General features: G+C 33.5%; 1 protein-coding gene across 1 annotated transcript; it reads right to left on the bottom strand.

Annotated features, from left to right (window-relative positions):
- Positions 1-3,903: 3,903 nt before the first annotated feature.
- On the bottom strand, positions 3,904-7,396 carry LOC145123653 (protein phosphatase 2C 50-like). Its single transcript, XM_079058858.1, has 4 exons — positions 6,656-7,396; positions 5,275-5,610; positions 4,949-5,054; positions 3,904-4,427 (listed from the first exon to the last, which is right to left on the bottom strand). Exons 1-4 carry the CDS (start codon positions 7,256-7,258, stop codon positions 4,090-4,092), a joined length of 1,383 nt encoding a protein of 460 aa, XP_078914984.1. The 5' UTR covers positions 7,259-7,396; the 3' UTR covers positions 3,904-4,089.
- Between the last annotated feature and the right edge of the window lie 7,473 nt (positions 7,397-14,869).

Raw genomic sequence — 14,869 nt, 5'->3', positions numbered from 1 at the left:
AGCACCATTTCAAGTCCCATAATAGGTTGTTTGAAGAAAGGAGTATTTGCGTGGGGGGAAGAAGCTCAAAAGGCGTTTGAGAAACTCAAGGCATTGTTGTGTGATGCTCCTATTTTGGCTCTTCCTGATTTTGCTCAACCATTTGAAGTGGAGTGTGATGCAAGTGGAGTTGGTATTGAGGTTGTTTCCATCCAATCTAAACGTCCTATTACTTATTTCTCTGAAAATTTGGGTGGTGCTCATTTGAATTATTGCACTTATGATAATGAGTTGTATATTATTGTTCGTGCTTTAGATCATTGGAGTCATTATTTGAGTGCAAATAATTTTATTTTGCATTCTAATCATGAATCCTTAAAGTACATTAATGGGCAACAAAAGTTAAGCACAAGACATGCAAAGTGGGTGGAGTTCTTTCAATCCTTTCATTTTTCATGCAAATACAAGGATAGAAAAAGCAATGTGGTGGCTTGTGCACTCTCTAGGCATTACTCATTGTTGGTGACTTTGGATGTTCGTTTGTTGGGGTTTGAGACCCTAAAGGATTACTATGAATCCGATGTGGACTTTGGAGATATGTTTTTGAAATGTACAGATGGTCCTAGTGGTGAATTTGGATGCAAGATGTCTTTCTATTCAAAGACAATCACCTTTGTGTCCTAAAACATGCAATACGTAAGTTGCTAATTCATGAAGCTCATAGTGGTGGTTTAGCTGGTCATTTTGGCATTACCAAAACTTTGAGGTGCTTAAAGAACATTTCTTTTGGCCTAAGATGTTGGGGGATGTAACCAACATTGTACGGAAGTGTGTTACATGTCACATGGCGAAAACAACTTTCAAGCATGGTGTTTACACTCCTTTTTCGGTTCCTATTCGTCATAGGGAAGATGTGTCCATTGATTTCATTATGGATTTGCCTAGAACTCAAAGGTGGAAGGATTCTATTATGGTGGTGGAAAGTAGGTTTTCGAGAATGGCTCGCTTTGTGCCATGTCATAAAACCGATGATGCATCTAATGTGGCTGATTTGTACTTTAAAGAGGTGGTTTGTTTGCATGGTATTCCTAAAACCATTGTTTCTGATAGGGATTCCAAGTTTTTGAGTTACTTTTGGAATACTTTGTGGAGGAAAGTTGGTACTAAGTTACTTTTTAATACATCCCGCCGTCTACAAACGGATGTGCAAACAGAGTTGACTAATAGAACTTTAGGTACCTTGTTGAGGGGGTTGGTTAGCAAAACTCAAAAATATTGGGACATCAAACTTGCACATACTGAATTTGCCTCTAATCGTTCTCCTACTTATGCGACATGTCACTCTCCTTTTGAAGTGGTGTATGGTGTGAATCCTTAAATGCCTTTGGATTTGATTCAATTGACAAAGGATGAATTGGTTCACAAGGATGCTAATGACAAACTGAAGACCATGATGAAACTACACCAACAAGTTCGTAAGAATATAGAAGCCGTGAATGAGGTGTACAAACAAAAGTCCAACAAGCATAGGAAGCCACACGTCTTTCAAGAAGGTGATTTAGTATGGGTGAACATGAGAAAGGAAAGTTTTCCTAACAAAAGGAAGAACAAATTGATGCCACGAGTCGAGGGTCCTTATAAGGTGGCGTCAAGGGTAAATGATAATGCTTACAAGGTAGACTTAGGGCGAGATCATGGAGTGCATGCGACTTTCAATGTGGGGGGTCTCACCTTACCTTGATGATGATGGCCTAACAGAATTGAGGTCAATTCCTTTTCAACGGGGAGATAATGATACAAATATGACCAATATGGGCTCCAAAAGTGATGAATTAATGCTTACCAAGTGGTATGGCAATGTGGCAAGTGGTGTCATGGCTAAAATCGTTTGTATGGTGACTTGTATGAATTAGGGCTACGTTTTTAAGACTTCATAAGTGCTCCAACCGTTACTTTTTGGCTTCATAATCCCTTTTAACCGTTTTGGTGACCTTGGTGGATTAGGGTTATTATGGCTTCTTGATGGAGTATGGACGTTTTTTTAGCATTCTAGCTGTTACTTTTTGGTTCTTTAAGTATTTTAGACGAGTTTTTTTTTTTTTTTTTTTGAGGAGTTACTTTGAGCTTCATTTACTTGCTTTGATTAGCGGTTGGTTGGTTTACTTGTAACCACTAAAATTGTAATAAGGCTTCATATAAGCCACGTTTTTGCATGTGTAAGACATATACACGAATTTTAATCAAAGAACCCTCTTGTTCACCTTGAATTATTGTTATAGTTCACTACTTATCATTACTGAGACGTGTTCTTGACTTGATACGAATTCAATTCAATAGATATTGGATTGTTTTCACTAGTATACAACTTAATAGGTTTTGGGTTGTTACTAATCTGATACATTTCTTTTTCTTACACGTATCAGTCAATATAAATGTCTAGTTGTTTTTGTAGTAAGATTATATTTGTGAATTAACATCGATAGAATCCGTGTTATCTATTTTATTACATCGCGAATCTGATCCTATTTGATATGCTGTGCAATTCCTTCTTTAACATACATCCAACATTCAACAATTCATGTGAAGTCCAGATACGTATTTCATATGAAAGCTTCATTTGGGATGTTTGAACCTTGGCATGTGTACTGCTTTTCTTCCTTCATCATATTGCATTGATGCAACACTTTATTTGTATGAAATTTAGATCTCAATTGGAATATAAACATTTATATGAATCATCAAATTTATTATATATATATATATATATATATATATATATATATATATATATATATATATATATATATATATATATTAAAGTTATGAAAGTTTTTAACATGCACTTTTTTTGTCAATTTTGGTCCTCCAACTTACAACATTGACCCTTCATCTTTATGCTTTTGTTCACAAACAACCCTTTCACTTTGGTTTGAATTTTTCATAACCCTCGCCTTTTATTACATATTATTAGTATTTAGTCTTTTGGCAGAAATGGTCCCTCATCATTATTATTATTATTGTTAGACAAAATTACACATTGGTCCCTGTGGTTTACCAAATTTAACATTCTCTTTTTGGTTTTAAATATATATATATATATATATATATATATATATATATATATATATATATATATATATATATATATATATATATATATATATATATATATATATATATATTAAAGTTATGAAAGATTTTAACAGTGAAGTGACACTTTTTTTGTCAATTTTGGTCTTCCAACTTACAACATTGACCCTTCATCTTTATGCTTTTGTTCACAAACAACCCTTTTACTTTGGTTTGAATTTTTCATAACCTTCGCCTTTTATTACATATTATTAGTATTTAGTCTTTTGGCAGAAATGGTCCCTCATTATTATTATTATTATTGTTAGACAAAATTACACATTGGTCCCTGTGGTTTACCAGATTTAACATTCTTTTTTTGGATTTAAATTAATGTTTTATTTATTAGAAAATACCCACCCAATACCATAAGCCCACCCACCATCTGCCATCACCACCACCACCAATACCGCCAAAATTACATAAATGGTCCATATGGTTTACCCATGGTGACAAATTCAGTCCCTACTACCTGAAAAGACCAAATTACCCTTACATTAACGGACAAAAAGCAACCAACATGCTACTTTACTTTACAAAGCAATACCTTCCGACCCCGGCAATGCCGGGGAATCTTTTCTAGTTTGTATGAAATTTAGATCTCAATTAGAATATAAACATTTATATGAATCATCAAATGTCCAAATGGGGTAAGGTTTCCATGTTAAAAACAAACGACACATATATACATACATATTGTATAGTAGATACTACACTTTTATTCCAATAAAAGTACAAATACCTCACAAAGCCTTTGAAACTTGGAGGAAGAACAATAAGAAAAAACACATCAATAAAAAAACCCTAATCTTACTACAAAAACATCTAAAAAAACATTTACATCATCAACAAACAAACATATCGGCCCACATGAAAAACAAATGGGCTCTTTGTTTTGAATAATACTGGACAAATAATAGCAACATTGTAAACTTATGAATTCATGTTACTATATATATATGATTATATGAATATGATGGATCATGTTTTGGTCTTAAACTTTCTTTGGGCTTTCAAGTCTATAACAATCACCGTAATGTTATCTTTACTTCCCTTTTGAAGAGCGCGATTTGAGAGGCTTTCCGCCGCCGCTTGGGCTGCCGGATCAATCCCTCCGCCTCTTTCTAGTGGAAGACTGGTTGCGCCGTTCTTTTTATGCCAAACGAGTATTCTTTTTCTAGCGATTTCACATGCTTCTTCGTTGCTCATCACATCCCATAAACCATCGCTTGCAAGAATTAGGCATTCGTCTTCTTTAGCTCGTGGAATGAATGTCACTTCTGGATCCGGGATGATCCATGGTTTCAAGTATCTGTCACCTGTCAATTTCCATTGTTCAAGGGCATTTTAGACATTTGTCTATTGAAAAATCTATTCTATTCAGTTATAGAGATGTCACCCAAATACAAACGCAAGTTTCACTCTATAATAAAAAATATTTAAAAGTACTAATGATTGGATAGTTTTTTCAAGAGTAAAATCAATGTTGTCAAAATACAAAGCAAATTTTACTACTATAATAAGAAAAAAGTTAAAACGTGTCATGCTATAATTTGGTAGATTTTTACATACAATACGTTGATAAGAAAAAAAAAATTGAAAGTACAATGTTATAGTAACCGAAAGAAACGAAAGTATTTTAGACATTTTGAAATGAATTCTAAACGCTACTATGACATATTAACTAGGGTTAAATGCAAGAAACTAAGCAACATACTTTTATTAATTTGTTTATCATAGCATTCTAGTTTCATTTCTACCAATTACAACATTGTATTTAGAAAAATCTACTCAACTATAGCAATGTCATCCAAAAGTGAAAGTACTAAAGAACAATTACCAATAGATCTTGACATTGCAAGAACACCAAAAACACGATGCCCATTCCATTGTATCACCTTGCCTCCCGCAGCTTCTATCCTTGCATATTCATCTTCCCGATTTGGCTATTTCAATATATAAACAACATATATTTAAATAAAAATACAATATAAATCAATTAAAAAGTAAATCAAGGACGTGAGAATCCATAAGTCCCCACGTGCTTGCCCAAGCAGTAAGGAGGTGAGAATCCATAAGTCAGGTCTCAAGACTTCAAGTTTTGCAAATAGCAACATACTTTCATTATTCTACTTTCATATAAACCAAAATACCAATTGATCTTACTTTATGATCTACAGAAAGTGCCATGGCTTCTTTTCCTCGGCATAAAACGGCTCTTGAATCGCCACAATTTGATACGATTATATGTGAGGAACAAATCAAGGCAACAACTGCGGTGGACCCCACAGTCTCAGGAGCTATGATTTCAAGGTTCCCTTGATTTCCTCCAATTTCATCATCAACTTTAAGGAAACATTTGACAAATGCTTTTTTCCACAAATCTTGGCAACTATTTTCGGTGTTTATAACACTGCTTCCATCACCACCATAAGCCGCCATAAGTGGTTCTAATTCCTCTTGTAAAGCAGTATGAACACGCCCACTACAATAGTTTGCAACCTGGCAATAACCTTACAAGTTAGATGTAAATATAAGGGTTAAAATGCAAGAAATACCAACGTACTTTTATTTATTAGTTTGTTATAGCATTGTACTTTGAAAATTTTCAAAAATGTAGCAATGTCATATGAATACAAAGCAAATTTTGTTGCTATAATTGAGTGGATTTTGCAAAGTATAATGTCCTAATAAAAAAATATTGAAAGCGTAATGCTATGATAGGGTATATTTTCCGTAGTACAATGCCATAATGAGAAAAAAAGGGAAGTATAAAACTGAAAAAAAAAAGAAAAAAGAAATGAAAGTAGGATGCTATAATAGAGAATTAATCAGTTTTCCCTTAGAAGTCAAATTGTATCATTGATTTTTAAGGCCCTACAATTGACTTGTTATTGAAATAAATTGATTGTGATTTCGTTACAAATATGACAATACCATATTCCCACTTGCAATATACTCCAAAAGATTTGATTTTTGTTGTTGGATTTTCTAAAAAAAACATGAAGATTTATATCCATTTTAAAGTTGACATATAACCAATGTAGAAGTCAAACTGACTTTTAAGGTCCTACAAATGACGTCTTATTCAATAAAGTGATGGTGATTTCATTACAAAATCCAACAATACCATATTCCCACTTGTAATATACTCCAAAATTTTGAAATTAAAAAATATGAAAATTACTAAGTTGAAAAATAATCAATTTTACCAAGAAGTCAACTATACCATACCAATACCATATTCCCACTTGTAATATACTCCAAAAGTTTTGAGATTTACTCCTGAATTTTCTCAAAAAACATGAAAATTTACAAGTTGAAAAATAATCAATTTGACTAAAAAGTCAAACTCTATCATACTAACACACTTTCATTCACACTTCAACATTCTACAAAGGGTTATGTAATTATGTTTAAGAAATATAATCTCACAACAACATTGTACTTTGAAAAATCCACCTATTTATAGCAATGTCATCCAAATCCAAATCATTTTTCACATACTAAAAATACTAAAAATACAAAATGAAAGTAAGACACAAACCTGAGAACCACCATGTCCATCATACACCCCAAAGAAATGAGCACTCAAATGACTCAAACTTTTGGTCATCTTTTCACCTGTTAGCATCTGAATAGGAATCTTCAAGAATCTTGGAACAGTTGCAACTGAATCTTCCATTTCAGGTCTTCTTCCACAAATAGAAGTAAATCCCCATAAAGGAACACAATCCACCTCAAACACACTTCTTCCTACAATCCCACTTGACACCTTATCAGAAACAACAATCTCCTTTGCCACGTCATCAACCCTATCAATCCCTTCAACCGAGCAAACGCCCTTTTCACTATCTTCTGATTGCAATGTATTTAAAGACTCAAATGCTATAAAATCTTCACCACATAAACTACTCGAATCACTGACGACAGAAAGCGTACATGAAGCTTCAAAGATTCGATCACCCTCTAATGACATCAATTCATCTTCGCTTTCTTGAAACCCGGAATCGGAATTTTGATCATCGAAAGTAATTTTATCACCCATGATCAGTTGTTCGACTTGTGGTGTTTGTATTTCAGTGATTATTTTACAGATTGGATTACGTAAGCTTAATGGCACTGAAGCCGCCGGAAGTATCTCCTCCATTAAAATCGCTATCGGGTTTGAAGTTAAATTTACAAAAAACCACCCCCGAAAAAGTCATTGTTTGACTAATTCATATTGCCCATGCCTATAAATCTATAAGGCTATGAATAAAATCAAACGCGATGAAGAAAACGAATCGAAATGGGTGGTCGGATCTAGTGAAAAAACAAGAATTTTAATGAAGGAGTTGATCTAAATTGGTTCGATATCTACTTCCATACAGATTTCCCACAAAGATTCGACAATCTTTGAAGCTCTAGACACGAGAAAAAGGGAGAAATTTTAAGGAAATACAGAAAGAGAGGGGAAAAAGTTTCGAGAATCACAGGGAAACCCAAAAAAGATGTAGCCTTTTCTCTACTTAAAGTTTTTGGAGTTCCCTGGATCTGAGGCAACCGATATCAACCTCTCTTCTTCTTCTTCTTTTTTCCAACTTTCAGCAATAATAACAACCAAGAGAGAAAGGGTACTAATCATCAAACATGTTAAAGTTTTCAAGTGTCTTTCTCACTTACCTAATCTTTACACATATGGTTGAAGATAAACTGTTGTTTGTTCTTCTTGTTGTTGTTCTTCACAACCTTCATTCGGTTTACTTTATCACAATCTGTTAATCTCAACGAGTTTTGGTTTCAAGATTGAATCTTTAGAGATGAATGTGATTACCCATTTCTCGATTATTGGGTACGAGCAAGAAAGAACGAAGAAGATGGAGAAATTGAAAAATGGGAAAAAAAAAAAAAGAGAAATAAATCTTTTTTAATGGAGAACAAGAAATTGAGTAGACAAAGGACATAAGGCAGGCCGCAGGTGTCAAAAAACTTAGAAAAGCATATAATAAAGCATCTCCACACATTCATTATTTGTCATTTGTCATTTGCTTTATTATTTATTTATTTTCTCTTTTTCTTTTCACCAATAGAAGTCTTCCATGTCTCCTCCAAAGCATCATCCATTGTTGAGTCAAGTCTATATCTTGATTATTTTTTTTTCTTTTTTGGGTAATAAATGATGGGATTTAGACAACTATATAAGTAGAGTTTTTGGGTTTTTTATTATACAATATTCTATAATATATATTTATTTTGAATTTGATAAAAAAAAAACTATAACTAATACTTACATAATCCACCTAATATCATAATTGTTATAGTTTATATGGAAGAATAAAAGAGAGAAAAACTGAAAAATAAAAAGACACAATGATTAATTTTCACTTTTTTGTGGTGAAAATTTGTTGTGACTAACCATGACGTGTTCGAATGAAATATCATATCCAAGGCCGAAAAGGAATTGCACTTAAATTATTCGATTTTTATGGGTTGTTTTTTTAAGTAAATAAATAATTTAATATTATAAAAAGATATTTATTATCCATCAAATATGTAAATACCTTTAATTTAAATCTTATAAAATTCAATTATTTTAAGGTTTATCCAAAGATATATTCAAGAAAGTTATTTTAATAAAATCTTTAAAAAAAATGTTGAAATTATTTTGAACGAAAATAATATTTATTTATTTATTTTGCCTACAATTATGTGTTTAGTGGTAGGTCATTTGTCATTGTCAACGCAAGAACCTGGTTGGTGTTGTTTCCCTTGTGCCATACACGTGGTGTAGTTTTTTGGCTTCTTTTTGTTATCTTTTTTAAGTTGTTTTCTTTGTGTATAAACATTTATAACCATCAAATTATTATTACACATATTATAACCTTTTCTTTTTGCTAAGAACAATTTACGTCATGGCGTGTTAGTGATAAATAATACTCCATAGAAATTTTGAATATCCAACACCAATATTAGAACCAAAGGGCTTTTGACCTAGCGTTATGGAGTGAGCTTCTCATTTGAGAGGTCATATGTTCAAATTTTATTTGAGGTATATGTGATAGTTAGGAGTACATTAGTTTGTCGTTTCAAAAAAAATAATATTAGAAACAAATAATATAAATCTAGTCTTGAATAATCAACCAAGTTGTATTAAATGCGATAATTAATGAGAAAAAGTAAATGACTTTGAGAAATAAATGAAGAACACAAATAATGTTTTACATAAAAGTGACTAATTGTATTAATCTCTTGAAGTAGTACACAAAGGTGTACATGATATATTGGTTGATTTGTCTATTTATAAACCAAGAGTAAACATGTAAAAACACAAAGAGACAAATAGTACAAAATGTAAAAGCAATGATCAACAGGATAGTACATCTGACAAAAGATATTGTTGATCTTGTTCCGTGATCTACAAACATACATAAGACAAAAACAATCACTTTCTCAGATAAGTTTTACTTTGGACAATCTTCAACTCGGATGGGCAGCTTCTTTGGATCATATCAACCTTGGACAGCATAGGGTCACTTTTTATGTTCTATCAATCCCCCCCCCCCCCCTAAGTGACCTTATCTATTATCATTTCTTCAGTATCGATCCCCCCCCCCCCCAGGTGACCTTATCTATTATCATTTCTTCAGTTCTCATCATCATTAAAAGCGAACATATAGACTTTGTGCAATTATGTTTGAACTATAATCCACCAACTTCTCTCATCAATAAAAATTTTCTTTACATCCTCTGGAGCTTCTGATTGGGAAGTTATGGTAATAAACTTCTGAAGCACCTTACTATGAACAAGATGCTTTTACCTTTCCTTGAAAAGTTGTTTTTCGGTCGAGCCTTTCGGACGAAAGATGTATCCAAGCTCAGGTTCAACAATAAGACTAATGGGTATATTTTTAATGCCCTCCAGAGAAGTGTTGATCGGTTAGGGAGTTCGACCAGTCTTGAACAGATGATAACGTTCAAAATCCGTTCTTACAAACTCCGTGACATAGTCCTTTAGAAATTTCATGGCGGATTTGAAGGCACTAATTGCAAGAGATGAAGTTTACCGACTTTGGAAGTGATAAGCAATGGTGAGAATATCAGATGGATTGATTGTTGGAAAGTCTACATCGGTGATGTTGATTCTTATGGAATCGCTTCTAATGATGTTGTAGGGAATAAGATGTAACTTCAAGGAAAATTGGTTGATCACCTTCTTACCGCATCCTTCGATCGTGATGATCTTTTTCATGGACCAAGTTTCCTTCATTGATTTTGCATACACCTTGTAAAAAGTATTTCCCTTTCCTTCTAAACTTCATCTTTCATTGGTGAAATCAGATTCAAACTTGGGAATTTCTTGTAGAACCTTTCATATGACGATATAGGAAGATCTAGTTGCTCGAAATCGGAGGTTAGAACGACATACATATTGTACGGAACTTGGTTATGATCAAAGAGGCGAGCATTTGGATTCCATGGAGAAATCCCAAGATAAATATTTGGATTTTCTCAGATCTGTTGAGAGAGAAAACTCTCTTTGATCACTTTGTTGATTTCCTCTTTGAAAACCCCTCAGGCTGTTGTAGCGAATTCATAGGGATAATATTTTCTGCTCCTTCGGATTAGAGGACCCCTTTACCCTTTTCTTTCACTAGGGCTCCTAGAGTGGTAAGATTGAGTAATTATTGGGTGGCATAAGTCACCATGAATTGTTTGATCGAATCAATTAGAAAGGATAGGATTATGAAGATCATCATTGGTTTGGGTCGGGGCTCCTTGATCGAAAGGTGCGATGATCGGAGGGTTCACTGAAGGAGTTGGTTGAGAGTATCTGAAGGCTTGTGCTAACTATAATGTCGTAGCACTGGAATCTTGTATACTTTTGGTTGCTACTTCAGAAAGCTTTTTTTGGATGGGGAAACTCTCATTTCATTGTCCGAATTTTCATCCCTTAATATGTACTCTTTGTTCATATCACTAACATCGCTTTGTCCGCATATTGCATTGGATGGCCCTGCCTTCGGTGCAATCATTGTCTATTCTTTAAGATCCTCAATCTTCTCAAAAACCTTTCTGAAGCTAAGATTAATAACCTTGGTTAGATTACCGTATGCATCTACTATAGTGCTTGATTATTCAATTCATTCATAGTTTCATCCATCACCACAAGTACTTCATCGAATATATAATTTGGAATGTCGATGAAGTGCTTGGCGGATTGGATAGTTTGTATGAGTAGGGATGTTATTTAGGTCGGAACTGGACCGAACCGCACCTGAACCGAATAAATCGAAAACCGAATAAGATTAACTAGAAGAACCGAAAACCGGACCGATTAAACCAATACGGGTTTGGTTCGGTTATTACCCGAATAAACTGAATACCATTTACAATATGATTAAGGACCGAATAGAACCGAAAAGAACCGAATAAACCGTATTGTTTGGTACTTTTTTAAAGTTAGGGGATTGTTTTTGCTATTATTTAAGGCATTAGAAATGTAATAAGATATATTTTCGGATGCATTAAACTATTTATATCGTTGCGTTTCACAAGTTTTAAAATAATATTTTTATTTTATCTTTTTAACATGCTATGATGCTACTGTTAAATGCTAAGTCATATCAATTCATTTATAATAAATAATCATGATTGATTATAGGTAACTATAATTTATATGCATCCAAATCTTGAGATATAGTTATGAAAGCAATATATTAAACACTAAAATGTAAACACCCAAAAATCCATTTATAAGTATATGAGTTAAACATTAAACATTAAACGCCCAAATTAAAACTATGAATAACCCTAAAATACATACCCAAGAATGTAACCAGATAGCTTATTCGGTCCTAATTTGCTATGGTTCCTTTAGAACCGATTAAGCATTTATTCGGGTAACCCGAACCAAAATACCCGAGAACCCGAATAAGCCTAAAATACATATCCGAGAACCGAACCGAATAGCTTATTCCGTTATAATTCGGTTTGATTTGGTTCTAGTTTAGATTCTGTTTCAGGTATTCGGTTCAAATGCTCATCCCTACGTATGAGCACCTATTGGAGAATAAGATCCATACCATCTTTTTCTTAGATCTCTTTCTCTGATATATAGATCTGTTTCTCATAAAGGACATGGGTCTGCTTGGTGAGTTTGTTGGTAGCATTAACAACATCTGTTTGAATTTTTAACATCTGATCTAATAAACCCATTTGATGTTTGAGGGCATCATCAAACCGAGCATCACACTCATCCGTAGTTTGCTTTAATATTAGAGAGATAATCTTATCTAGCTACTTCTATCATTTTTGGATGGAGGGAGTGGAAGACTTTATTTCGATAAGTGCTTTAAGCAAAAGATCTATATTTCTATCAAGTGAGTCAGCCTTGACTTCAAATTATTTAACCTTCTCTTTGACATGGATGAAATCAGATGGATCAATGGTGACATCATCCAAAGAACTAGTATCTGACTCAGATTCTTCCTTGCTTTGCTCTTCATCCTCTTATTCTTTATCCTCAATATTGTTTTTTTGAAGAGCCAATAACCGAAGTTTCTTTTATCTCATATGATAAAGATTGAATGTTAATCTCTATGTGTGGCTTAGAGGATGAGGCTTTCAAGTACTTAGGAAAACTAGTTGGCCTTTGAATATTTAGAACTTTGGTGTCATCTGTTTCAAAAGCAAATTCTTTAATAACGTCGTCTTCATTCTTCTCTAAATCTTCATTAGAACCAAAAATTTATTTTGGATCATCTTTATTGTCTTTCTCTTTATTATTTAGGTTTACTTCCATATTGCCACTTCCAAAAATAACATTTGCTTCCATATCAATGTCACCATTGAATAGATCATCAATAAATTTCTCTCGATGGAAGATTCCTTATTGACTTTCCTTCCTCCTCTGAATGAAATTGAGGATGTCTTCTAATTTTGCTTGAGGATAAGACGTCTGTAACCTGGGAACAGTTGGATCTAAACATGGTACATTAGTAGCACCCAAAAGTCCTTGATCCATTGTAGATATATTTTCAGTTGTGGCATCTGATACAGGAGGGACTGCCCCAATATCCAATTTCTTGGGACTTCTAACAAGTTTCGTTGGTCGTGATTGTGTAGAAGGATTGATTGGTTGCAAATAGAATCATGGGTTTGCTCTTAGGGGCTTCAAGGAGCTATGTTTAACACCTTCACTATCCTTTTGAGAGGATGGGGTGAATTATATAGAGACTCCTTGTGTGTGTGTGTGTGCATGTGATATTGAATATTTGATAGGTATATCGAAAGAGTGGCTTGGTGGGGGTGAGTGAACCAATGTTAGGTCAAACATCGATATGTGAATCCTTTTGAGAATATTTACCAGTTTTGGGTCTCATTGTGGTTTTGGCTTTCAAGGGGGATTGTGCATGTCGCTTCTTGATAGACTTAGTGACCATCTTCTTCAGACCACTTAAGGAAATTAGTTTCTCTCCTTTCGAGGGAGAAGCAGTTAGTGATGGGATAGGAACCAACATGATATCTAGATCTGTATTGGCCAACTGCTTTAGTTAAAAAAGATGGTCGGAAGGGAGAACTACATGCATATGATCCGATAAACATTAGATGGCTCCAAAATCATATTGATTTGGGATCCAATATGTTTTAATAGTTTTGAAAGAGACATATACCTAGACCTCGAATGTGTTATTGAGCCTAAGTTGTAATGCAAAAGGTTTCGTAATGTAATATCTTAAGTATCCAGTCTGTAATTATGAAAAATGTTTGAACTGCAAATGTCCTTTTAGTCTCGCAGTATTGTAAACTAGGCTTAGTAGTTGCTTGTTAGTTAGTTTGACAGGTTATCTTAGCTTATGTGTCACGACCTTATTGGTCAATCTCTAACCGAATCCCTGGGTGTTAAAAGGGATGCTATTTAGATAAAGGCAATGTCTTTTTTTGGGTTCTTACATTCAAAATTGTAATCGAGCCTTTTGTACTCTAATCAAAACCGTATCTTATTTACGCTATTGTGTTCAATCTAGTCTGCATTTGAATCATGATTTATGTATTTTTAGAATCTATATGATCCTACAAGTGGTATCGAAGCAAGGATTTCATTTATTCGGTTTCAAATATTTGAATACTTTTGGTTCTCTTCAAGTTTCTCGATTGTAATTTTGATTTTCTAAGATCTATTCCAATATATTTGCAAATTGATATGGAATTTCTTTTTCTGAAATCGTATTGATTTGATTTTTTGTTTGACTTCTGATATGATTCTTTGTTCAATTTGTTTTTGAAATCATGTGAAAAGAAGATTTGCACGTTGTTTCATTCAATTTGTCTAGTAGTATCATATCAAACACTAGAATTCCAATTCTTTTTCTAGAAGACTATGAAGTTTGGGTGGCACATTTTGAAGATTACATCTTAGGAATTGAAACTCATGGATCGTACATGTGGAAATCTATCACAGAAGGTTCACATCAGTTTACAAAAACAAGGGAGTATGTTTACTCTCTCAAAGATTATGAAAGAATTGTTGAAAAGAACAATGATATAACAACGGAACAGAAATTAAACCTTCAAAATGATCTCAAAGCAAAGAGATATATGATTTTGACTTGCAAGTTCAACTAAAATAGCTCATAATATTTGGGTACGATTAAAGGAACTCTATTCGGGTGATGCCGACCAAACTCACTCTGTAAAAACAACTTTGCTTTCAGAGTTAATCTTTTAAACAGAAGGTTGGAGAGTCACTTGATCAATATGCTGAAAGGTTTAATCAATT

Source organism: Lactuca virosa, chromosome 7, assembly GCF_052849685.1.
Source record: "Lactuca virosa cultivar CGN04683 chromosome 7, Lactuca_virosa_CGN04683_v6, whole genome shotgun sequence".
Classification (NCBI taxonomy): domain Eukaryota; kingdom Viridiplantae; phylum Streptophyta; class Magnoliopsida; order Asterales; family Asteraceae; genus Lactuca; species Lactuca virosa.
Note: the sequence above shows the minus strand (reverse complement) of the source record. Positions and strands in the feature narration are given on the sequence as shown.

Excerpts from the sequence above, each read along its gene's own strand:
- LOC145123653 (XM_079058858.1), bottom strand. The coding sequence starts at position 7,258 with ATGGAGGAGATACTTCCGGCGGCTTCAGTGCCATTAAGCTTACGTAAT. Across the intron at positions 5,611-6,655 it reads ATGGACATGGTGGTTCTCAG|GTTGCAAACTATTGTAGTGG; the intron begins GTTTGTGTCTTA and ends GGTTATTGCCAG. Across the intron at positions 4,428-4,948 it reads TGCAATGTCAAGATCTATTG|GTGACAGATACTTGAAACCA; the intron begins GTAATTGTTCTT and ends GGAAATTGACAG.